The sequence below is a fragment of the Dipodomys merriami genome, unplaced genomic scaffold (genome assembly GCF_024711535.1).
Source record: "Dipodomys merriami isolate MVZ:Mamm:240054 unplaced genomic scaffold, mDipMer1.0.p SCAF_2, whole genome shotgun sequence".
Classification (NCBI taxonomy): Eukaryota; Metazoa; Chordata; class Mammalia; order Rodentia; family Heteromyidae; genus Dipodomys; species Dipodomys merriami.
In genome coordinates, this window is record NW_027203381.1 from 80,843,665 (window position 1) to 80,868,996 (window position 25,332).

The 25,332-nt window shown below is 39.7% G+C and overlaps 1 protein-coding gene across 6 annotated transcripts in view; it reads right to left on the bottom strand.

Moving 5' to 3' along the window:
* Positions 1-25,332, bottom strand: part of Phldb2 (pleckstrin homology like domain family B member 2) — a 196,633-nt gene that overhangs the window by 63,922 nt on the left and 107,379 nt on the right. For all 6 annotated transcript variants that reach the window (XM_070030271.1, XM_070030269.1, XM_070030270.1 and 3 more), the window contains one exon: positions 16,299-17,644. In XM_070030271.1, coding sequence (XP_069886372.1) covers positions 16,299-17,644 — 1,346 coding nt within the window. The remainder of the gene's footprint in view (positions 1-16,298; positions 17,645-25,332) is intronic.

Here is a 25,332-nt window from a genome sequence, read left to right on the forward strand (position 1 = left end):
TGCAGCTGCCACCAGCTGCCAAGCCCTACCCACCTCAGCTTTATGGGGAGGGAGTAGGGGGGACACAGTGTTCGTTTCCTGGTTTTCTAGTTCTCCCAACAATAAAGTCTACACAAGAAAAGCAATCAAACACAATCTGCAAGCACACAGAGACAACAAGTTCTATTTTATCCTTCCTCAACATCTTCTGTATGAAAGGTTAAATTCCAAAGGAAAAAATACCCTTTCCATTATTTGGCTAATTAAGTCAAAGCATCTAAACTCAGTCTTTACTTATCTTTGTAGATCATACTGTCCAGTTATGAGCACTGGCATTCCTTCCATTGGAGACCATCTGAAAGTTCTCCATTTTCATTTATAAGGGTTCCCATAAATGATGTTGTCTTCAAAAGAATAGAATACATAGTAACATTCTTCCTGCATCTCCTTCCCCCAAACAGTTTCTTTTGCTGCCAGTACTATTGCTTAATTCCAGAGGAAATAAATGACCCCAGCCTTAAGATGAATGCTATTTCAGACAGTGAAATGAAGTTTTCAAAGGCTTGCGCACAGGAAGTTTGGTCTGCTGGTGTGTCTTTCTCTCTATTCTTATCACCCCATTCAGAGCCAAACTGTCCAGGCTTGAATCACACACCCAGGCAGTGCTGCTGTGCACATGGACCTCAGAGAAATCTAGTCTGTGCTGAAACACACTGGCCCCATAAATGCAACACCAAAAACAAAAATAAAAACAAAAAACTGTATCAACAAGTACATCAGAAGAAAGTCTTCAAGGCATTTTAGAAAGCACTTCAAGAAGCCTTTTAAGGAAAGCTCTGAACAGACATTTGTCTCACTAGATGACTCTCCCTCGTCATTCTGTTGTCTGGATCCATCCAGTCATCATGCAGTATCTTCTACTCTGTGTAAAAGCAGGGCAACCTTTTCCAGCTAGGACTCTTGGAAAAGGGCACCATGAATAATAATGGTAGAGTATCAAGGGCAAATTAGGCTTTGTCATAGCACTCAGCTTCATAGCCAATTTCCTAGACTTCCATTTTCCCCAAAACTTTGCTTGACCACCAATAAGGCTGGGAGGACATCCTCTTAAGTTTTCTAACCCAGTAGTCTACCATCAATTTCTTGTAGACAGAGCATAAATACCTCAATTGGCTCAAAACATCACTTCTAAGGATTTAGAAAATAGGTCACGTTGAATCAGATTATTTAAAAACTTCCCCTTTCTCCCTACTTCAAATATGTCAAAAGAAACAGTGAAGAGGATGCAAGATCTTCAATCTTCAAAGAGTACCTAGAAAAATGAGTGTGCAATATTTTTTCCCTCACCACTGAAAAAAAACACGAGAGCTTGGAATATGATTTTATTTTAAGCTCCAGAGCTTCCTTTCTCTCCAAAGGAATGTGTCTGACAATGCCCTACCACAGTTTCATAGCTCTCCCTAGAGGAAACCAACAAGCTTCTCAACCCACCCAGTCCCCTTGGAATCAACATCAGCTAGTCTAAGCCACAGGACTGAAAAGGCCCTGCATAAATGAATTATGCAGAAAACTGGCTGGTTACCCATGATTCAGTTGAAAGAACATATTTTTTCCCCTTTTTTTAAGAGTTCTTTTTAACTGGCACATAATGATTTGACTTTTCTTTTCTTTCAACCCTATAGAGTCAAAATCTATGATTATCCATTGGACAAAGATCTAGAAAGTTCCTCACTGCTGCCTAAGAATGTGCTATCGAGGCATAGATGACACAAGGGAGCAGTTATATCCTCAAATTGTGTGTGTTTGTGAGCATGCAACCAATACTGGAATGCTTGAACTCAGGACCCTGCATTTTTGTTTGGATTTTTTTTCTCAAGCTGGTGGTCTATCACTTGAGTCATATCTCTACTTCAGATGTTTGCTGGTAATTGGAGGTAAGAGTCTCAGGGTCTTTCCAGCCTGGGCTAGCTTTGAGCCATAAACCTCAAATCTCAGCCTCCTGGGTAGGTAGGATTACAAGCATGAGCCACTGGAACCTAGCTATCTATCCTCACGCTTTTGCAAAAGGCACAAATAAGTCATCAGTCAAAGAGGTTCATATATGAAGAAGCAATACAGAAAAAAAAAAATCCAACAAGAAAGTAGAGTTGATTCCTCAAGCGAAACTGAGTTTATATGGTAAAGTGGGTAACAGGGCATTTCTGTGACTCAACCTCAGAGGCCAGTGGACAGGATTGAGAAAAATCATGATAACTCAGGGCTCAGCTGCAAGGATATGGCAGGAGAGAAGGTTCCAGATAGGTTCCTGCACAGAAATGGTAGAAATGGGCCAACAGTCTTCCTTTCTGTGTCAGGGCTTAAGACATCCCAACAGTCCCAAAGAAACTTTTAGAATACATTCCCAGGTTCACCAAGGTAGAGTCAAAGAGGCATGGAAGGTGAGAGGCATAACGGGGAAAGCTGACAGCAACTCTGCAGAACGTTCAAGAGTGCAGAAAAACATGTGGGTACCAATTAGATCGGACAGAGGATAATCAAGAAGAAAAAGAGGCAGTGACTGAAAAGTTTTGAATGTGAATCTATTTGGTTTTAGAGATAAATCCCATGGGAGTAGTAATGAGCTAGTCTAATTGCCTTTTTCTTGGCTTGGTGCAAGATGGCTATTTTCCATCCCTAAACTGAATACAATGCTCAGACTTCCACTGGCCACTGTAATGCGAGAAGCAGTACGCATGACCTCTGAATGAACAGCCAGCACATGATTCATCATAAGCCTTTCATTGTCATGGCACAGTGACCCTCCAGATGGTGTTGGCTTCATTCACTTGAGTCCTGAGTGAGAATGCATAGAGCAGAGGCCTTGGCCAAGCCATGGCTAGATCTGTTACTAGGAAGCCTCCAAGATAGAAAACCTCATTTATATATTTATTTTCATTAAAGAATTTCCAAAACCTGGCTTCTACCTTTGCTTCGAGAAGGCAATCTATATCATATTGGACTGAAGTGTCTTTGTTGAGGGGAGGACCTGATCATCTCAGGGTGAGAGTTGGCCATTTCAGAAAGTCAGTTCTGTGGTTTACTGTAGGAACTCTGAGCCATGGGTTCTCATTCAACCTGGAAACTAATATTAAACACAGAGGAAACCCATCAGTCAATAAATCATGACAGTGTGATGAAGTCTCCATATAAACTCTGGATGCTAGAACTCATGCAACTTTCCTGGTATATGTGTGTGCCGTCACACACCATGTCCAGTATTGGCAATGAACTCATTCCAACTCCAGCAGGAGAGGGAGGGCATTCAAAGTGGAACCCTCTGGACTCTGCCCTGTGTGGTCATCCTTTGGCTCTTCTCTATTTGTCCTTTCCCTGTAAGCAATAATGTCTGTTACTATAATACCTTTCAGTGAGTTCTTTGGAGTGTAGTGAATTTTCAGACCTGCGAGTTATTAGGGAAAGCTAGACTTTGAAGATGGTATTAGAAATGAGGGAAGAATTGCATGGAATCTGTGCCTTTAAACTTGTTATTGGCCTTCACCTTTACCTCAACCTTATCATAGTATGGTTTTGTTTTCTTTCTTTTTAACTAGGTTAAGACAAATAATCTGATTAAAATATTGTATGTAATAGTCAGGGGGTTTAATTGTTTGGCTTTTACAAATTATCTATATGGAAGTCAGTTTAGTGTCTAGTTAGGAATATCAGATCTATAGACTGAGAGTTTAACCTTCAGACTGGTATCCAAGGAAGCACAGACTGTGAATACAGTCTGGCAGTCAGTGACTCATGACTCTAATCCCAGCTTTGCAGGAAGCTAAGGTTTGAGGATTCAAAGCTGGACAAGGAGGAGGAGGAAGAGGAGGAAATGAAGGAGGAAGAGGAGGAAAAGGAGGAAAAGGAGGAAAAGGAGGAGGAAGAGGAGGAAGAAGGAGGAGGAGGACGAGGACAAGGAGGAGGAGGAAGAGGAGGAGGAGAAGGAGGAGAAAAACCCTAAGACTTCATCTTGAAAATAACCAGCAAAATGTCAGACCAGAGGTATGACTCAAGTGATAAGAGTGCTAATGATGAGTGGAAAAGCCAATCAAGACCTTGAAACTAAATTCAAGCCTGGATACTGGCGCTCACATGTACATGCGTGGGCACACACACACACACACACACACACACACACACACATCACAAATTTTGCCCTATCAATAAGGTTAAGGTAGATGGGCATATCTGACAAATAGAAGCATAATGACTTCATGTGACTGTCTGCTCAGAAATGAAATGCCAATTATTAGTGACATTAATTATCTGACAAATACTGATCAAACATTTGTGATGTGCAGATTGTTATAAAGATTTTGTGTTACATACACTGTTCTCCTCTGTACGACTAAATAAGCATGTACAGGAGGAGACATGCCCCAAATAACTAGAACATTTACAACAGTAGAACCACTCTAAATGAATTAAACAAACATTGCTTAATGAGATCAAGGCCATCATGCTTAAACTTCTGAGACTGCCCTTCTCTTTCTATCCCTATTGTGTGGCCTTCCTTTCTCCAATATACCAGAACCTGTAAGAGTATGAATTGGGCACAGATTGCTGCAATCTGAGTCTGGAACTGTAATTACTTGGGTGGCCTTAAACATTCTAGACATTTAGGTGCTCAATTCTTCCTGTGTAAAACTAGATAGCAGGAATAGCTATATTATAGAATTGTGATCAAGTTTACTGCTCTATTACTACGGTAACCTGAGGAGGAAAGATTGTTTTTTTCCACCTTCCACTGCTGTTTGGTTCCTCTGTGCTCATTTTCTCTATAGCACATTAAGTCTAGTGAAGTAGGGTCCTAGACAGAACCACCCTCCAAAATATTTACTCTCCCAGCCTGCACATACATTTCATCCTGGACCTGTCTGGGTTACTATTCATATTACCTTTCTTCCCACCCTCAACTTGAGAGCTCATGAGTGACTTACTCAGCTGAGTACAAGCACCATCCAAATACCTAAGGCATTTCTCATTTCCTACTTTTCTCGTACTCAAAGATGTTCAGTTCTTTTAACCTCATCTTTGAGATCAATTCCTCACACACACCTGTTTGTTTTACTGTTGCTCACGTGTGTGGCCACATCTTCCTCTCACTCCGTCATCTCTACTGAAGCCTTCAGCTGTATCCTCATCTCAGAAGGCCCTGGATGTAACTAGATGTAAATATTTTTAAAATAGATGTAATTATCTAATAAAACCTATAGTTTAACTATTTGTAACAAACATTATTAATAGTTTAAAATGACAATTTATTATAAAATCATAGATTATATGTAATACATGCCGAGGTAACATTCATTTTGATATTTTTAATTAATATCAAATTTTCCCCAAAGTAATATAACTTGTTTGAATTAATTCTGTTCATTTTTATTCAGTTTACTTTTCCCATCTGAATATCATTTGCATCTGTTAGATGCATATTAGTCTCTGGCCACAAGTACCTTAACTCTATATTTTAGTCCTCTTCGCAATGCTTTTTTTGTATCATTTTGGCAATTAAAATTAATTGGCAAATATGTTAGTTTTTTGTTTTGTTTTGTTTTTTGTCAGTCGTGGGGCTTGAACTCTGGGCCTGGGTGCTGTTCCTTAGCTCTTCAGCTCAAAGTTAGAGCTCTACCACTTGAGCCACAGCACTACTTCTGGCGTTTTCTGTTTATGTGGTGCTAAGAAATCGAACCCAGGGCCTCATGCACTCTACCACTAAGCCACCTTCCCAGCTCCAAATATTTTGTTTTTAAGGCATATTAAGTTTGAGTGTGAACTATTCTTAAAATGCTAAAAGGTATCATTTGAAAGGGAATATTCAATACTCAGCACAAAGAAAAAGAAATTATCTTGAAAAACTTTTTTGGTTTGTTTTTTGTTGTACTTTGTTTTGTTTTGAGTACTGGAGTTTAAACTCAGGGCTTTGCATTAACTAGACAGGTGTTCTACCTTTTAGCTACACCTCTAGCCCAAGAACCTTTCTTTTTCTTTTTAGTGGTATTGAGGGTTGAACATAGAGCCGTGTGCTAGACAGACAGGCACTCTTAAGACTGAGCCACGACCTCAACACCTTTTGCTTCATTTTTCAGATAGGGTCTTACGTTTATGCTTCACCTTTCATGAACTGCAGTCCTCCTATTTAACCTTCCCACATAGCTGAAACTACAACACTTGCCATAAATGCCCAGCTTTTATTAATACAATACAAGAAGATACTCTTAGGAGAACACAAAGGTACAATGCCTGAGTGCACCTGATCATATAAAATAATATTGATCAAAAATGAATTCCAGCAAATGGAAACAAGAGGGATTTTTCTCTGCTGTTTTTGTTTTCTTTTCCTTTTGTTTCTTTGCTTGTCTGTCTTTGAAAGGCTAAGTGGGGGGCAGAGAAATGGAAGGACAAAGGGTGAACAAAATGTAGCAGTGGTACTCACTAGACACTACGTTGAGAATGAGTTATGAAATTCGATGGGGATGGGAGGAAAAAACTGGGAGAGTGAGGGAAGGGTGACATTGTTCAAAAAGAAATGTACTCTTAACCCGAGCTATTGTAACCCCTCGATACATCACCTTCATAACTGCAACTTCTAAAAGATGATAGGATCTTATGAACTTTTGACTAGGTTGGCCCTTAACTGCAAGATTCTCAATCTCTGCTTCCTAAGTAGCTGTGATTATAGGCATGAACCACCTTTATAACATTCATGAAAGGACAAAAATCATACAAATGGAAAGATCAGTGATTACCAGATGCTAAGAGGGTCTCCCTGACAACAAAACTGTTCTATTATCTATAGCAATTTCATATCCTGCTTGATTTTGCACTATGCTTTGCAAGATGTCAACTGGATACATTATATGCAGTATCTCTCTGAATATTTCTAATAATTGCATTGAATCTGAAGGGTTTTTGGGTTTTGGGGGGTTTTTTTTGGTCATGGAGCCTGAACTCTGGGCCTGGGCACTGTCCCTCAGCTCTTCAGTTCAAGGCTAGTGCTCTACCACTTGAGCCACAGGACCACTTCTGGCTTTTTCTGCTTATGTGGTGCTGAGGAACTGAAGCCAGGGCCTCATGCATGCAAGGCAAGCACTCTACTACTGAGCCACCTTCCCAGCCCTGATCTAAAGTTATTTTGAAATAAAAAAGGGAGAATGTAGTCATAATAGTCAATGTATATTCTGCAAACTTAACAAAGTTGAGAGAAAGGGTTGGGTTGAGAGGGAAGGGAGAAAACAGTAAGATGAGTGACAGCAATCAAAATGTATTGTGTCCATTATTTCTTTGTTGCTTTGTATGTCCCTCCCTCACCATATAACCCCTGCTTTCACTGTATTTGATGTCGGTATAATTTGTGGAGGGAAGGGAAAAAACAAATCGTTTAAATAGGGATACAGGTGGACCTATTGCAACAATGAGATGTACAAGTCGTTATGTCGAAAACGAACTTTACAACTTTGGTGGGGTGGGGGAGGAGGATGGGGTGAGGGGGGGGAGGGAGGATGGGAAGGGATGGGAAGGGGAAACAAAAGAGGAGGCTACAATGCTTGATAAGAAATGTACTCATTATCTTGCCCATGTAATTGTAACCCCTGTGTACAGTATTTTCACAATAAAAAAATGTATTGGGTCCATAAACTGATTTGTTGAATGGTAATTTCTTTGTACAGCTACTTAAATATAATAAAAATATAATTATAAAATAGGTTAATGTTCCATGTAAGGTACCTTCTAGTAAGTCTTAGCCTGTGCATCAAGATGACTAAAGCAAAAATTTCCATTCATAAAGTGATGAATGTGTTCATGTTATAGTACTTCTTTGGGATTTTCTTTGCTTTCTGAACCATCAGCCTCAAACTTGGAAAAGAAGAAAAATTCACATTTTTTAATAAACTAGGGCCAACTAAAACCTGTCATCTGATGAGAAAATATTTAAACATAGCTCAAAAGTCAACTTCTAATGTAGATGTACCAAATAATTTGAATAAAAACAAGAACTCTCTTTACTATGAAGAAAGAATAGTTCTCCTTCAGTGTACCCCCATTTCTGTATGCCTGTAGGTATTAAGATAGTATAGTTTCAATGATAGGGTTGTTTGTATGCCTTTTTCCCATGATGTTTATCCATGAGCTTTGCTTTTGATTTAAAAAACAAGTGCCATGTATTGGTTTATTATTTTTCAAAATGATGCATAAGACTTCTTCCATAACTAGCATGGTTGCCACTGAAGATCTCTTCGTGTGAGCTGCCTTTTGTATTTCAGAATTTAGCCAGACTATAGAGCACTAAGCTGCTTCAAACTACACCCATCCAATTCCAAGCTGAGATTTTTTTTAAACATGTGGCACCATCAAGAGGCAATTGCTTGTATTGCCTCTGTAACAAGATCCTGGGTGTTCTGTCAAGGGTAAAGAAGCCTGCTTTTAATGGCCACTGCGACAGACTACTGTCATATAGGATTACCTTAAGATATTAACTCTGCCCCTCTGTCATGTGAAGTAACGATAAATTATTGCTCAGTGCTAAGTTTCCCTTCCCACTCCTTTTCTATCCATCTTGCCAATGGAAGACGAAGGGGAAAAAATAGATGTGGCTTTTCAAAAATATAGTCTCCATTAACTGAGGATGATGTACCATCTTTACTTTCTAACCATTAATTCTTTCAATATTTAATGAACATGTGCAAATATGTCAGCAATTTGCTGTTTGAAAGATGCAGAGAGAAAAACCCTTGCTTTACTGTCTAATGACCCAAGGTGGTCTGATGATAGATATTCTACTGCAGTATAGATCCAGTGGGTATATAGATAGATTTGTTCCTACTTTATTTAGAAACAGGGAAAGGTTGTTTAGAGACCCGGGGATGGGGGGAGGGGCTTATCCAGTAGATGATGCTTCATTTCACATGGGCTTTAAAGGCCTTGTTAAGTTAAAGGAATTAATATTGTATACATTGATGGTTTGCATTATATTTCTGAACTATAGCCTGTAAAGCATCCCTGCAGGGCATGAAAGTGACAGAAGGCCGGAAATGGAGAGCTGGCTGGCTGCTTTCAACAGAAGAGCTAAGAAAAGGCTCCACAGACTCCCTCTGAACCTGAAGAGTAAATCAATTCATGTAAGTAACAATGGCATTTCAAACTCAGAACAAAAAGAAAACATCTGGGCCACTAAGTTTATTTGGCTCATAAACCAACCTCTCACCTTATTTGCAGTTTGGCTGGCTCACTTCCCACCACTGCAAACCCTTTTTTCCCCCTTAATGAAATCTTAGCTGTCCTCTAGCAAGGAGAAGGGCTGCAGCAGGAAGGTGATTGCTTTCAAGTCAGACTGGAGGACAAAATAGTTTTCCACACTTAATGTTTTCACATTTCAAAGAGCCTTCTCTTTTGTGTGTGTGTGTGTGTTTCAGTACTGGGATTTGAACTCAACCGAGCACTTGCCAAGCAGGCAAGTGTTCTACTAATGAACCATTCTTCCAAGTCACTCCTCAAACTTAAAGAACTTTTTAAAATAAAAAAGATTAAAACTATAGCCAGGCACTGGTGACTCATGCCTATGATCCGAGTTACTCAGAAGGCTCAGATCTGAGAATCACAGAGAGGTAAATCTGAGAGACTCTTTTTCTCTATTTAACAAGCAAAAAAACAAAAGTGGATGGGTGGCTCAAGCAATAGAGTGCCAGCCTTGAATGGAAAAGCCTACACAAGAGTAAGCCCCATTATAATCACAAAAAAGGAAAAGACCAATTCTATAACTAAGCAACAATAAACATTTTCTCAATATTGACCATCCTACTTCTGCTACCCAACCAAGACATGCCATTAAACTTAACAATTCAGTCTAGTTCAAGCCAAAAAGTTCTGCATTCTTAAGTTCTTTTAAATTCCTAAACATTTTTTCCTAATGACAGAACTGAATTATTCCAGTCTATCTACTCTCTGGTCTTTAAAATAGTATAGCATCAGACCACCTTTAAAGGCTTAGAGAGCATATACATTCGTCATAAAAACATCAAAATTTCTTAAACAAATACCCTTCGTTATATGTTTTAGAATCATATGCTCTGCTCAACAGGACACAAGCTCGATTCTGAGGACTTCAGCCTTCATTTTTCTTCTGACCTGGGGAGCACCAATTCTTACCCCTCCCCTCCAAAAAAAAAAAACCAACAAAACTTGTGATGATGAATCTTGATTGCCAGTGTGTGTGAATTACATTCTTCCTGAGCAAGTGCATGAACTGAGGCTACCATTGCCTATGGACAGAGCTGCTTCAGCCTTTCAAGGCAGGCTCACACCAGTGACTCTGCAGGGAGTCCCAGGCCTTCAGCCTCAGGCTGGGATGTGTTGCTATTGATTCCTCTGGTTGAGACATCCAGCTTATAGAGTGAGTAGCCACCAGGTTTTCTAGCTCTCCAGCTTGCTAATGGCCATTTTTGGACTATCTAGCCCCTATTGTGTAAGCCAATACAATAACCCCTTTGTATAATTATATTCTACACACACACACATTCTCTCTCTCTCTCTCTCTCTCTCTCTCTCTCTCTTATGGTTCTGTATCTCCAGAAAACCTAAAATTTTCCAACTTAAAAAAAATGGGTGTAGGGGTAGTACTGGGGTTTGTACTCAAGGCCTCAAGCTTGCTTAGCTCTACTGTTGAACCATACAGCTATCTCTTTTTGCTTTCATTATTTATTTATTTTTTTTGTCGGTCATGGGGCTTGAACTCTGGGCCTGGGCGTTGTCCCTCAGCTCTTCAGCTCAAGGCGAGCGCTCTACCACTTGAGCTACAGCGCCACTTCCGGTTTTCTGGTGGTTTATTGGAGATAGGAGTCTCACGGTCTTTCTTGCTCGGGCTGGCTTTGAACCGCGATCCTCAGATCTCAGCCTCCTGAGTAGCTAGGATTACAGGAGTGAGCCACCAGCGCCCGGCTCTTTGATTATTTTTTGAATAAGGTCTCAAATGTATTCCAAGGCTAAACCAAGATCCTTCCATTTATGTCACACATGCCTGGAATACAAGGAATGTGCCACCTCACTGAGCTCTTTTTTATTATGATGATTTTTTTTTTTGCCTTGGCTAGCCTTGAACTGTGATCCTCCCAATCTCGGCCTCCAGAGTAGTTAAGAGGACAGGTGTGAGACATGACAGCTACCTAGAGAATTTCCTTTTTTCCAGAACTAAGTCTGCATTTATGCTGAGCTATAGGCATTCTTTTAAATAGAGCTTCATTGTTACCCAGAATTAAACGCATATTTACTGGAACCCAGAGGTGCACCCTACAGCCACATGTAAATGAAACCCCCATTACTGTACCCTTTTGACTGGGAGCTAAATGTGTATCACCAAAACAGACACAATTCCAGCCACTTGCAGATTAAAATTCTTTAGTTGTAAAGTGCTTTCAGAAGTGTTCCAATAACAAAACACCTTTCAAGCAGCAACAACTTGCTGACCTAAACATCTGACCCATCATGGAAATTTAATAGGTACCTGGAAAGAAAGCCAACCTTATCTCCAGGGAATCCATAGTGATAGGGAATGTAAAAACCCAGAAAGCCTTATTCCATGATGTCTCATGAGAGCTGGCATTCCAAGAGCACAAAATATCACATATGGCCCTGATGGTTCTATCTGGTGACAATGCTGTTTACTAAGGCTTTGAGATGACTGTCATTAGCCCAAAGAAAATATTTAATTGCTACAATGCAATCTCTAGGGCTCTATTGATTCTTCATAATAAAATGCAGATACATTTAGCAATTGGCAATTTATCCATTGGTAATCTTAACAGTGGAGGATGTGTTTTTATTTTCTCATTTAAAAGTGTTTGGACCAACTAGGTACCAGTGGCTTTTGCCTATAATCCTAGCTGCTACTCAGGAAGCCAAGTTCTGAGAAGCCCAGCTCAAAGCCAGCCCAGGCAGGAAAGTCCATGATATTCTTATATCCAATTAACTAGCAAGAAGCCAAAAGCAGAGCTGTGGCTCAAGTGGTACAATACCGGATGTGAGCAAGAAAAGCAAATGGACACCGCCCAAACCCTGGATTCAAGCCCCAATACATGTACACACAAGCACACACACAATGCCTGAACCATAAGATACTGTAAAGTAGCCCATCTCTGCTTTGGGATTCCTCGGAAGTATGTGGGCACCAAATGGGATGGAAAAAGAATATCCAGTTTGCTTCATAATTATTTCTCCAGCCTTTGACACAATTGATCAGTCAGAGTTAGCATTTCAGCCCTACTTGGCTCTGAATGAAGGAGTTAAAAAGACCACTGATGTCCCAAGAGACTGGATTCAAGTGTCTACACTTCATATGAGCAGTACAGTAACTAAGTTACACAGTAACATCATAAATCAAGGCTTGATATCTGGTTTCTGAAATCTCTCTTTCTTTCTCTCTCTCACTCAGTTACACACACACACACACATACACGCACGCACACACACACACACACACACACACACACACACACACACACACACACACACACACACCTACCAGTGAAAAAGCTGACAGAATGACAAAAGCATTAACTGGCAGCTGAGAGTAAGAAATAAGACTATATATTTTTAAAGATCTCAAATAGCACAGCAGTTGGAGGCTATTTAATTTTAACACAGATGCATAGTGAATTATTAATCCTCATTGAGAGGACCTTGGTTTGATACTAACTGCAGTTACCTGGAGTTTTCTATCAAAAATGAACAAGTAATAATAGTAAAAAAAACTATATATCCAGACATACTTGGTATAATCAACACTATAAACAAAGACTATAGGGATGCTTAGTGACCTAAGTTTTCTTGGGGTGGTTTCCTCCTCCATGGGTTAAATAAGGCTCCAGCAGCTATTTGTTGTACATTTATATAAGAGTTGTGTTGACTCTGAAATCTAAAGTGTCCACATGTAGTGTGTGGAGTTAATTGAACTGCACAGCCAGGTGTCCCACGGCATGGGTCCCAAGGCAGCCTAGGCCTGCCTTTCTTTGGCACTTGGAGTAAACTCCAAATGGCAGTAGAACTTGACCTTCAATTACTCTTCACTCTTGTAGTTGTGTTTTGCCTGGTTTGGTGCTGTTGTTTTTGGTTCTGACTTTTGGATGAATTGATAGTTCGGATTTGCTCACCTTTGTTAGTTGTCCCCAGTGGTGGCAGCTGAGTTTAGGAATATGGTGTCACCTCTTGGTGAGCTGTCAGGCAGAACTGAAATCTAGGCTTTGTCAAGAGCATTTGACAAAGCATTTGTTTTTGTTGTTTATTACTTGTCTCTGATTAGAAAAAGGGTTTGTGCCAAATAGCATTTGGGCAGCTTCTGAGGCTGACTGAGTGGCACGTGTGTGCTAGTATATACTTCTGATGTGTAGTTCACACTGCACAGCTTATGCTGAGGTTTCTGAGAAAAACAAAATCACTATGTATGGGTGAAATATTTTCCTGCTGGCTCAGTACAAAATAAACTTAAGTCTAATCAGCATTTAAGTAAGTCTGACAGTCCCAAAATTCCAAGAAAATAAAGTGAAATTTTGATACTTCATGTTTTCTACCTTCTTAAAAAAAGTACATTCTCATCACAACTGTGACTCATAGCATTGTTTTTCTTTCCACTAGAGAACAATCTATACACAATCAAGGCACATACTTAATCAAATCAGCCTGGGTTGATCATTTGGCTCAAAACACAGCTAGACACAATCATTTCCTTGTTTTATCCACATTTAGTTAATACAACTATACATAGATACGTAATTTTATTTTATTTTTATTTTTGGTAACTGGGGATCGAACCCAGGATGTTGCACTTGCTAGGCAAGTGCTTTGCCACTGAGCTACATCCCAGCCATGTAATTTTAATGGAATTTAAGTTTTTTGTTTTTTGTTTTGGTTTTTTGGTCAGTTGTGGGGCCTGAACTCTGGGCCTGGGCATTGTTCCTGAGCTCTTCAGCTCAAGGCTAGCACTCTACCACTTGACCCACAGCACCATTTCCGGCTTTTTCTGCTTATGTGGTACTTAGGAACTGAACCCAGGGCCTCATGCATGCATGCAAGGTATATTTTATAGAGACTATCCATCTGAACTTCTTTGAAAGTATAAATTTTAAGCACATATTTAATATCCTAGCAAACATTGCATTGCTTTGCTTAATCTTTTTTCTTCCTCTTTTCATTTCTTCCTTTCCTTCTTTCTTTCTCTCTACTTCCTTCTCTCCCTCCCTCCTTTCCTTCCTCTCTCTCTCTCTCTCTCTCTCTGTCTCTCTCTGTCTCTCTGTCTTTCTTTCTCTCTCTCCTACCAAGTAGCTAGGATTACAGATATGAGTTACACTGCTTGGTTCAAATACTATTTATATATTTTTATTTGTTATCTTTCTTTACTTTGAGCTGGGTCACAGACTACATCTCAATCAAGTTTTTAAAGGTTAAATTAAAAAAGTAGGCATGGTGGCACACAAATTTCTTCCCAGTTATTCTGGAAAAATAAATAGAATGGTGAAGGTCCAGAGCACTATTTGTAAAGTATCAAAAGTGAATAGGGCTAGAGACATGGTTTGAGTGGTAGAATGCCAGTCTACCAAGAGCAAGGCCCTGAATTCAAACTTTAGTTCAATTCCATAATGCATCCTGGTTTTCATTCACTATTCTTATGATAGTTGAAAGCTCTGTGAGGAGAGAAGATATTAACTTATTAAAAACTTGGAGTGATGTAAACCATTTGAACTTAATGACCAAGTTAATATTTTCTGTCCACAGTTTACCTGGCTTGGCATTAACTAATTTGGATGTGATTTAATAAGTTTATATTGACATACCTTCTCTTATAGTAACTAAAGCACTATGGAAATCTTATCCTTTCGTAAACCAGATTTCCATCCCATAGATTCTCTCATTAAGGAAATTAATCATTAATGAAGCAAAACAATCTCTGACATTTATTGATTCTTGAAGAAGAAAAACATGTTTAGAAGAAGGTGGAACAATTCAGTTGTTCTCTCTCATTAGTGGAACTCAAAATATATTTCTTCCCGTTATTTTAAACATTTTCCACTTTAGGCATTAATTCTCCTTCCTTCCTTCCTTCCTTCCTTCCTTCTTTTCTTTCTTTCTTTCTTTCTTTCTTTCTTTCTTTCTTTCTTTCTTTCTTTCTTTCTTTCTTTCTTTCTTTCTTTCTTTCTTTCTTTCTTTCTTTCTTTCTTTCTTTCTTTTTCTTCTTTGCCAGTCCTGGAGCTTGAACTCAGTGTCTGGGCACTGTCCCTGAGCTTCTTTTGCTCAAGGCTAGCACTCTTCCGCTTGAGCCACAGTGCCATTTCTGGCATTTTCTGTGTATGGGGTACTGAGGAATCGGACCCAGGACTTCATGCATAAGCCATGTTCCCAGTCCATATATAAATTCACTGTCAATGAGAAGCAAACTCAGTAAATGTGGGTGTGTCTTGTAGTTTTCAGTCACAGGTATGTTAAGAGGTGTGGCTGACATAGCATAGAGTATGTGTGTAATGAAGGAGGGTTGAACAGTTTGGAAACAATCCTTAACTTTCTTGACAACTTTTTGTACAAATGTATTGCCTAATTTCTAATGACATATTTTCCTTAACTAATGTCAAACCATGCACCTGCAACTTAATATGTTTCCTCACAGTCTTTGTGTGTATGTGTGGGTGCATGTGTGTGTATGTGAGTGCATATTTGTGTGTGTGTGTGTGTGTGCACGCATATTTGTGTGCACATGGGTGCCAGTACTGGGGCTTGAATTCAGGACACTGTCCCTGATTGTGTTTTTTGCTCAAGGTTGGCACTCTATCACTTGAACCACAGCTCCACTTCTAGCTTTTTGGTGATTAATTAGAAATAAGAGTCTCCTAGACTTTCCTGCTTAGGCTGGCTTTGCACTGGAATCCTCAGATCTCAGCCTCCTCACACCTGATTAGAGGTGTGAGCCACTGGTGCCCAGCCTTCCACAGTCTTAAAAGCAGTGTTTGTAAGATCTAAAAAAATCAGTAAAGTACACAATTACCTTTCTTCTAGAATTAATAGTTTACAAGAGATCTGTAGAGCAACTGAATTAACATCAGGCTCCAGTGGATCTTCCCATGCCCATAGGTGCTTAGCAACAATGACTTGGGAAGGGTTAGGGAACACCAAGAGAGAGATGGAGGGGACAGCAGAGGCAGATACACATGGAAACTCAACACCCCGTATAAGCCCTTGGAGTCTGCCTCCAAGGCTGCCCTGTTGATGTGGGTCAGTAAGACAGTGAGGTCAACAGATGAAAAGATTACCAGTCGCTCCATCTCCTGCTCCCTGAATCTCTCCTCCCTCTGTCGCCGGTGATAATCCATCAGGTCATCACGTCCTGAAATGGAGCTAATGCTGCTTTTCCGTTCTCGAAGGGCAGGTTGGGGAGTACCTGAGGCCTGCCTGAGGCTGTCCAAGTCAGCATCATCAAATTCCACAGATCCACAAGAGAAGTTCCTTCTAGCCAAAAACACTCTGTCGGGTTCTCCTGCAGAAAATGAATGACTCGGGCTGGTCCCCGAGTATGAGGCCCTATCAAAGTCATCAGAGGCACAGGAGGAGGTGGAGGCCAGAAGCATCTTCCGAGCCACCCGGGGGCTGGCAGGGACACTGAGGGTGGAGCTCACATAAGGGGTGCCCTCCGATGCAGAAGTCTTATAAGGTGAAGCACCTGAGCTGAGAGAAGAAAAATTAAGGTAATTGTCATTGTCTATTATGCTATGAGGTAGATCCTTTTCCCCTAGTCGACTTCGTTTAGAATTGCCCAGAGAGTTTCTTGGAGGCAAGCTGAGAGGCGTAATCTGGTTCTCTGTGGCTTTGTACAATCTGGGAAGGGATCGGCTATACGCCCCCATGTGACTCAGGCTACTCCCGGAATACTTCCGAGTTCTTAAACTGATGTGTTCAGATGGTGGCTCCTTGTGTCGAGTTAGCTTTGACGGAAGGATTAGGTTGTCCTGAATGGTCATTTTCCTGGCTTGCTTTGGGCTTGAAGGCATGCTTGCTGCTCCCGATCTGCTGATGGAAGAGGGGCTACTGTCACTCAGAGAACCTCCATTCCACATGGTCAGGAGTGAGCCTGAGGCCTTTCGTCCTTCAAGACCTCCGAGAAAGTAGACATTGTCATGTGATTTATTTCTAGAGCTATATTTGGAATAGGGAGGCTTCTCAGAGATCCTCAAGGACCTTTCACTGTCCCGACTAGAATAAGGATCAAAATCTGTTCTCCCTAGTGGATATCCACCAAGGGAGGCTGTGGTGCTGAGGAAAGGGGTGGGAGGTTTCATGGAAAGATTTTTCTCAGTTCCATCACAAGAGAATTGTTTACTTCCCTGGATTTTGGCCAAGGATGGGCTGCTTCTGACACTGGTGCCCGAAGGTAAAGGACTTCTCTTTGTAGGAACTGGCTGTGACAGGGTTAAATAAGAGCCAGAATAGTCTCCATTGGCTTTAAATTTCAGGCTGGAAGCATATTTCTTGGAGCTTAGGTTCTCCATGTTTTGAGGATTGTCGTGCAAGGAATGCTCCCCAAATCCTTCCTCTAAACTGCCATTTTGTAAATCCAGCTGTTTTTGCGTGTAGCTATTCTCTGCCATAATCTTGCCTGACTCTGTAAAGAGAGGAAAAAAAGAGAGAAAATTTTGCTTAACAAAACAGATGAAAAAGAATCGCCCCATGTCAGCCTTGTGGTCCATTATAATGTAATTCAAAAATAAAATCTGCTTTCTAATAACCTAATAAAACAACTAGACACAGAAGAAAAATAAAAAGCACTGATTATAGTGTTTTTTATATAAAAAAAGAATAACTCAAGATGATGACAATGATATTTGAGGGAAACAATTTCTAAGTAAGGAATGGTTGGCACGCTAAAGAAAAGACAATTTCCCTTCCATGTTGTTGTCCTTGGAAGGCCATCTGCTTCCTGAACATCCAGCAACTGCCTAAAAGAGACACTCCATGGGCTTTCCTTTAGCCATCTCTGCTAGAATGATTAATAAACTCAAAACTAAAGTCATATCTTGGCAGAGAAAAAAATGTTTTATGTTAGACACTGATTAAAACATGAAGGTTAGGAGATGGTTTGTTAGTGAGGTGGTATGGAGAGTTACCCTGTCAAAAGGAAGACTTTAGCTGGTGGCTCATGCCTACAATCCTAGCTACTAAGTAGGTTCAAAGCCAGCCCGGGCAGAAAAGTCTGTGAGACTCATCTCCAATAAACCACCAGATGCCCAGGCCCAGAGTTCAAGTCCCTGACTAACAGGAAAAAAAATGGGAAGACTTTAAAGCTCCTGAACTCATAAGAACTCATGATGACAGAGGAAAGAGTAATCCAAAAACTGTCACATGTTCAAGATGGAATATATGAAAACTCTAAACTGTTGAATTCTCAAAATTCCCTGGTATTATAAATGCACCATGATCATCACTGGGACCAAACACTGTCTAGCAAGATGCCTAGCAACATCTCACTCCATCTTGTATACCCATCAGAACCCAACCATCCCTCCATCAGGATTATATCTTTCATGGTTAAAGTTCCCCCAAAACTTACGTTGCTGTATAAATATGTTTTGGACCTTAGTCTGACTACCATCCATTTGAACTCTATTAAATGTCTCTGAATTAAATCTATCACTGCAGATAAAAACAAAAAAAAATCTTTCCATTGATAAAAACATTTTCCTTAGATTATCAACAAAGGGAAAAAAACAGTTTAAGTGTTCTTGTTGAATAGTGAGTCTGTTTTCCAACCTTCAAGAACCTCAGACTTTGTAATATATCTCCATCCAGCACACAAGAAGTACCACAGATGGCTACTGAGTGGTTTCCAAATGTAGTTGTCTCTGTACCAAGTTAAGAGAAGTCATGTCAAGAATTGCTATTTTGCTTTTATATATTTTAGAAGTATATATTATTTGTGCAATGGGTTTTTGTTGTTATTTCTGTATTAATTTCATCCGTAGTCGATTTACCCGATTGAAATTCCAGCAAACTTTGGCCAGTTCCCAGTCAAATCTTTCAGAACTGAGGAATTAAGGAAATAAATGGATCTTGAGAGGATGATACTGTTACTTATTATAATACGAAAAAGCACCCATGGGAGAGGAGTGAGGAGGGGAAAAACTGGGAGAGAATGAAGGAGGGGGTGACATTATTCAAAAGGAAATGTACTCATTACGTGACATCTAATTGTAACCCTCTGCATATTACCTTTACAATAAAAATTTTTTAAAGAAAGAAATATAGGCATTGCACAAAAAAAAGAAAGAAAGAAAAAAGAAAAGAAAGGAAGGAAGGAAGGAAGGAAGGAAGATAGGAAGGAAGGAAGGAAGGAAGGAAGGAAGGAAGGAAGGAAGGAAGGAAGGAAGGAAGGAAGGGAAAGAGAGAAAGAAAGAGCACCCCTATGCCCAACAATAGGATAAAAAAGGGAAAGAGATACAGTATTCACATGAGTATTATGTTACTTGTTTAAATTACAGTTTGAAGTACACTTTATAGTATGAAACACATTCATATAATGTACATTTAAAGGAACATATAACATGTACAGTTTTCTTACAGCCTCCCATATACATTGATTATGCACACACAGGTATGTCTTGTGCATATAATAAGTGCACTAAGGACAGTTTGTAATGCATACTTGCACCCTTACATACAGACACAAGGCCAATACCTCAGTGGTCATCATTAATCTCTTCCACTACACTTCCCTCTTCATTGTATCCATCAACAAAACCTGTAAACTTTACCCTTCAGATCTATTCTACATTTGATCACTTCTTGCCATTTCCACTGCTGCCTCTCCATAAAAACCAGCATTTTCTCTGTCTCGTATGCCAGTTCTCCACAGTGATAACAGTTACAGTGAACTAAAAGAAATCACATCAAAGATTAATCATGACTATAACTGGATGGTATTTTTAGTAGTAAGTGTTCATTCATTACCCTCATATCAGTTCAAGTTTTACACATTTCAAATATCTTGACATAGAAAATTACTTGGTACAAAACACTAGAATATAATCTTTAGTAATACTTTTTGTTGTATTGTTGTTGGTCATGGGTCTTGAACTCAGGGCCTGGGCGCTGTCCCTGAGCCTTTTTGCTCAAGGCTTGCAGTGTACTACTTTGAGCCACAGAGCCACTTCCATTTTTCTGGTAGTTAACTGGAGATAAGGGTCACACAGATTTTCTTGCTCAGGCTGTCTTTGAATCACAGTTCTCAGATCTCAAATCTCATGAATGGCTAGGATTACAAGGGTGAGCCACCAGCGCCCAGCAATATTTCATTTTTTACTTGCTTAGATTTTCATTTTTTTCTTTAGCTTTTGCCCAGTTTTTGGGCCAGATGCTGAATCTTCCAGAAAATGTTACTGGAAGGAACTTTTTGAGCAGACTAACTCAATATGCATGTATATGAAGACTGCAAATTATTTTTTCTAACTCTGTAGAATGACTCTAACAAAAATGTTAATTATATATACTTTAGGCATCTAAAAAACCAAAAACGTCACCAAATAATAAATACCTTCCCTAATATGAATAAAGCTAACAGAATGATTACCAAAAGAGTTTCCAGATGTTTACTGAATATAGCTTAGCCAATAACATTAGTGGCTTCATTTTTAAAAGGTAGCTGTTACAGTATTTTCTGATGTGAAGTGGTTCTGTTATTCTATAGAAGAAAACAGAAATCAACTTATAATTTTGAATATCAAATAGTCTATACCTCTGAAAAAAAGAACATCAACTTTAACTAACTCAAGATTACCTTCTGTCAAGATGATTACACAGAGTTTAACTTTTGACTCAGTGCTCAAAGATAGTGATGTCATCATAGATGACAAAATGTAGTTATACCTTTGAACTTGTTTGAAGTTGTAAATGTTAACCATCCTGAATGAAATATTACTGGTTATGTCTCTTCTTTCTTTGGGCTCATGAAACAATAGAGTATTGAACTACCAGAACTTCCTCGCAACCCCATATGGTATAACCATCTGTCTCTATCTTCTCCTTATACATATTTTTTCAAAAAATAAATCAACGAAGTGTATTATTGAAGCACTTCTATTGGTCAAACAAAATACAATTCCAAGTTTTCTACAATATTACAGGCTGAAAAATATTAGTTGTTCAAAAGCAAAGCTAGAAAGATATTCACAAATAATAACCACATCTGAGAAGGAGCCATGCAACATATTTCAAGCATGTGTTTGTAGGGAAAAGTTACTAATGACTTACTTAGATGGAAGAACATGCTGGCAAAGATTGAAAGGAATATTTATGTTTGATACTCTAGTTTTTGCTTCAACTTCATTGGGTCTACTAAGGATGTACAAAGGTTCATACATTTCAAGATTTTTATCATCAGGTACAGATACAGAAGTCATCCATTTCTTAAAGCTTAGATTTCCTGTCATGGCTTACTATACACATATGCTTATCTCAACTATATATCTCTTAATCCTAAAAATAAATTCAAGCCAGAAGATAAAGGATCAACCAGAATCTTTCTGACCCCATGAATAATATCAGTAACTGTTGATAACTCTCTCCTTTCCTACTTCCAGTGCACTTTTTTTCCTCTGTGGTGTGCTCCTGTGAGTGTAAGCCTAAGAAATGGGAAATGTAGACTGGTGACAGTGGTGCATGTCTGTAATTCTAGCAACTTAAGGGGTTGATCCTTGAGGACTGAGGTTCTGAGGACTGAGGTTAAAAACCAGCACAGCCAGGAAAGTCCATGAGATTCTTATCTCCAATGAACTAACAGAAAGCCAGAAGTAGAGCTGTGGCTCAAGTGATGGAGTATCAGCCTTAAGCAAAAAAAGCTAACAGACAGCAACCGGGACATGAGTTCAAGCCCCAGTATGGGGAAAGAAAGAAAGAAAGAAAGAAAGAAAGAAAGAAAGAAAGAAAGAAAGAAAGAAAGAAAGAAAGAAAGAAAGAAAGAAAGAAAGAAAGAAAGAAAGAAAGAAAGAAAGAAAGAAAGAAAGAAAGAAAGAAAGGAAAGAAAGGGAAGAAAGGAAGGGAAGAAAGGAAGGGAAGAAAGAAAGGGAAGAAAGGAAGGAAGGAAGGAAGGAAGGAAGGAAGGAAGAGAAGTGGGAAATGGAGACTAGCACTCAGAAATGTATTTTGATTGTGGTTTAAGGTGTAGACAAAGGGAATAGAAGCAGGAGGTGGGGGTGCACAATGGAAAACTGTGGACTGAATTCCCCAGGCAATGATGTGGGAGGGAAGTGATTGCAGGCAGATTACATTAGAGACTACAGCTGACTTCAGAGAAGAGGAAGGATGAGGATGGTGGAGGTGAAGAAGTCTGCAAAAAGACCTTGGCATGGTGACAAATTGAACAGAAGGGAGGAGGAAGAGGAGAAAGAGAAGGAAGGAGAGGAAGAGAGGGATCTGAATTAAAATGTATAAGAAATGATGAGGGAAAGAAAACTCCAAAGTTTAAGACTTGTCTTCATTATTTGCATTGCTGTGTTAATTTTGGGTTTCTGGTACATTTTATATGAACAAACAAGAGTTCTCAGTGAAGTGGTAAGATCCCTACATTGTGTTATTGCAAAAGCAAAACAATCCTAAGAGATTTAACAGCTACATGCATTAGTCCACACACATCTACAGAATGGCCCAGGAGAAGGAGAGAATGCATCTGGTGGCCATCTGAGGGAAAGGCTACTATTGGGAAGTCTAAACAGGAAAGAAGCTAATGCCTGTTGAAATATTCGTGTTTACTTTCCAATCCATAAATTTAATCCCTCCATGACTCTTGTTATTTAACCACCTTAAATATGGATCTATCTCATTGTCAGAAAATGCCAGAAATTCCCAGAGAGATTTCAGAAATGAATGCCACCACACTTTTTGTTCTAGTCAAAAAAATTGCTTAAAACACAATTTCAGGGATTATTTTTTAATTTTTTCTTTAGAGATCTCTTTGGTACAATTCTAGCATTTGTTTTAAAATACAATTCTCCAGTTCCATATATACCAGATAGCACAATCAAACTCATCCCCTTCAAATATAAGTGACCAACAGTGAAGTCACAACACTGCCAGTGCCAGGCCGCAGACATCCTGGTTTTAAGATAATGAAAACAGTCTGAGTGCCTGTAGCTCATGTCTATAATCCTAGCTATTCAAGAAACTGAGATTTGGCGGATCATGGTTCAAGTCCAGCATGGGCAGGAAAGTCCATGAGACTCTTATCTCTAATTAACCACCAGAAAACTGGAAGTGGCACTGTGGCTCAAGTTGGTAGAGCCCTAGCCTTGAGCTGAAGAGCTGAGAGACAGCACCCAGGCCCCACGACTAACCAAAAAAACAAAACAAAAGGAAGTTCATAAGACTCTATATCCATACTCTCCCCAGCCCCCCAAAAAGGAAAAACAGCAAAAAACTTGGGTCAAGGCATGGCTCGGGTAGCAGAGCACCAGCCAGGCAAGCTAAGCTAAATGTATGCATGGTCCTGAGTTCAAACTCCAGTGGCATCTGAGAAATCAAAAGATATTGAAAATACACTCAAAGCTTTGAAAAACAAATTAAAACCAAATGTTATGTTGTTATGTTGAGAGGATGGACTTAAAGTGTGACCTACATGATTGCACTTGTCCACGTGATTTATCCAAGCAATGTCTGAAGATTCCTAAACTATCCAGTATGTACTTGTATTCTTACATTATCATATGTAGACACTGCCTAGAGTCACTCAACATGGCAAGAATTCATCACAAAAATATTGTTAAGGCAAGAGTAGGAAAAGTGGAATCGTTTTATGTTGTTGGGAAAATAGGAAAGATGTAAGTAACCAAGACAATTTGAGAAAAAATAATTTCAAAATTAAAAAAAATTAAGGTGTAGATGAAAATATCCACATTATATTAAAGTTTGAGTACAGTTCTTGCCAGAGCTGTTGGAACTGAAAAGCTGTCTCCAAGACAGTAAGTACTTTGGAGCCGACAGTGGTTGATGCCTGCTCTTCAAAGCTGTCCCAGTACACTGGTGGTCCCCAGGCTGGTCTCCTTCCGCACTGATGTTTACAGTATGGCTCTGTTATGAATAAAGCATGTACTGATGACATGTAATTGAATTCAGACCTGGCTTACAACAGTCTCTTCAGTGTCATTCTTCCTAGGGACTCTGGGGGGGGGGGGGGAGGGGGAGGGAATCAATAGTGGCCACCAATGGCAGCAGGGGGAGCCTGAAGAGACTGAAAGGGAAAAACTGAGGAATCCATTTCAACCCCAAAGTCTAAGCTCCACAATGAAGAACAATGGACACACAATCCTCCCTCTCATTTCCACTAATCACATCAAACATGAACAAGAAAAAGAGGGGGAGGGAGGCTAATTAGAAGCTTCAGAAACAACCATTTCCTTTTCTGCAATATTCTCATTCCAGAAATCCAAAGGAAGTCTATTCATCCCTTGTTCCAGAGATACTATGCTTCTTTAAATCCTTCCTCCCCACAAGTCCCCCTCGGCAAACAAATCTTCTTACATTACAAATGTTTCTTCTCAATCCTTGAACCCTCCCTCAACCTCCTCCATCTCTGCAAACAAGCCTCACCTTTCCACATATCGCCATACCCATCTTCAAACATCTCCTTCTGGAAAATACCAGTCTTACTTTTAAATAAGTCTAGATTGCTTTCTATTGATTTTTGTTGTTGTTGTTATTAGTCATGGGGCTTGAACTCTAGGCCTGGGCGTTGTCCCTCAACTCTTCAGCTCAAGGCTAGTGCTCTACCACTTGAGCCACAGCCCTACTTTCGGTTTTCTGGTGGTTTATTGGAGATAAGAGTCTAATGGACTTTCCTGCCGGGGCTGGCTTTGAACTGTGATCCTCAGATCTCAACCTCCTGACTAGGATTACAGGCATGAACCACCAGCACCTGGCTCTGTTTCTATTAATTCTTAAGAATCTTAGGTGGTTAGCTAGCTAATCAAGAGCCTGAGGTCAGATATTCCTTGTTCAAAGCCAGCCCCAGCAGAAAAATCTTCATCTTCATCTTCAAGAAATCATCAAAAAACCAGAAGCAGAACTGGGGCTCAGGTGTGTGTGCTAGCCTTGAGCAAAAACACCCAGGGACAGTGCCAAGGCCCTGGATTCAAGCCCCAGTAATGGCCCACCCATCCCCAAAAGCAAAAAGTCCAGTAATGAATTAGTTATAGGATTCTTTAACAAAGAGTTTTTGTGCTACTTCTTACAATAAGACTTGCTTGTTAGAACTTTAAAGTCCAGCATAGGGGTACGCACCTCCCAGAATTCAGGAGAGACTGAGGC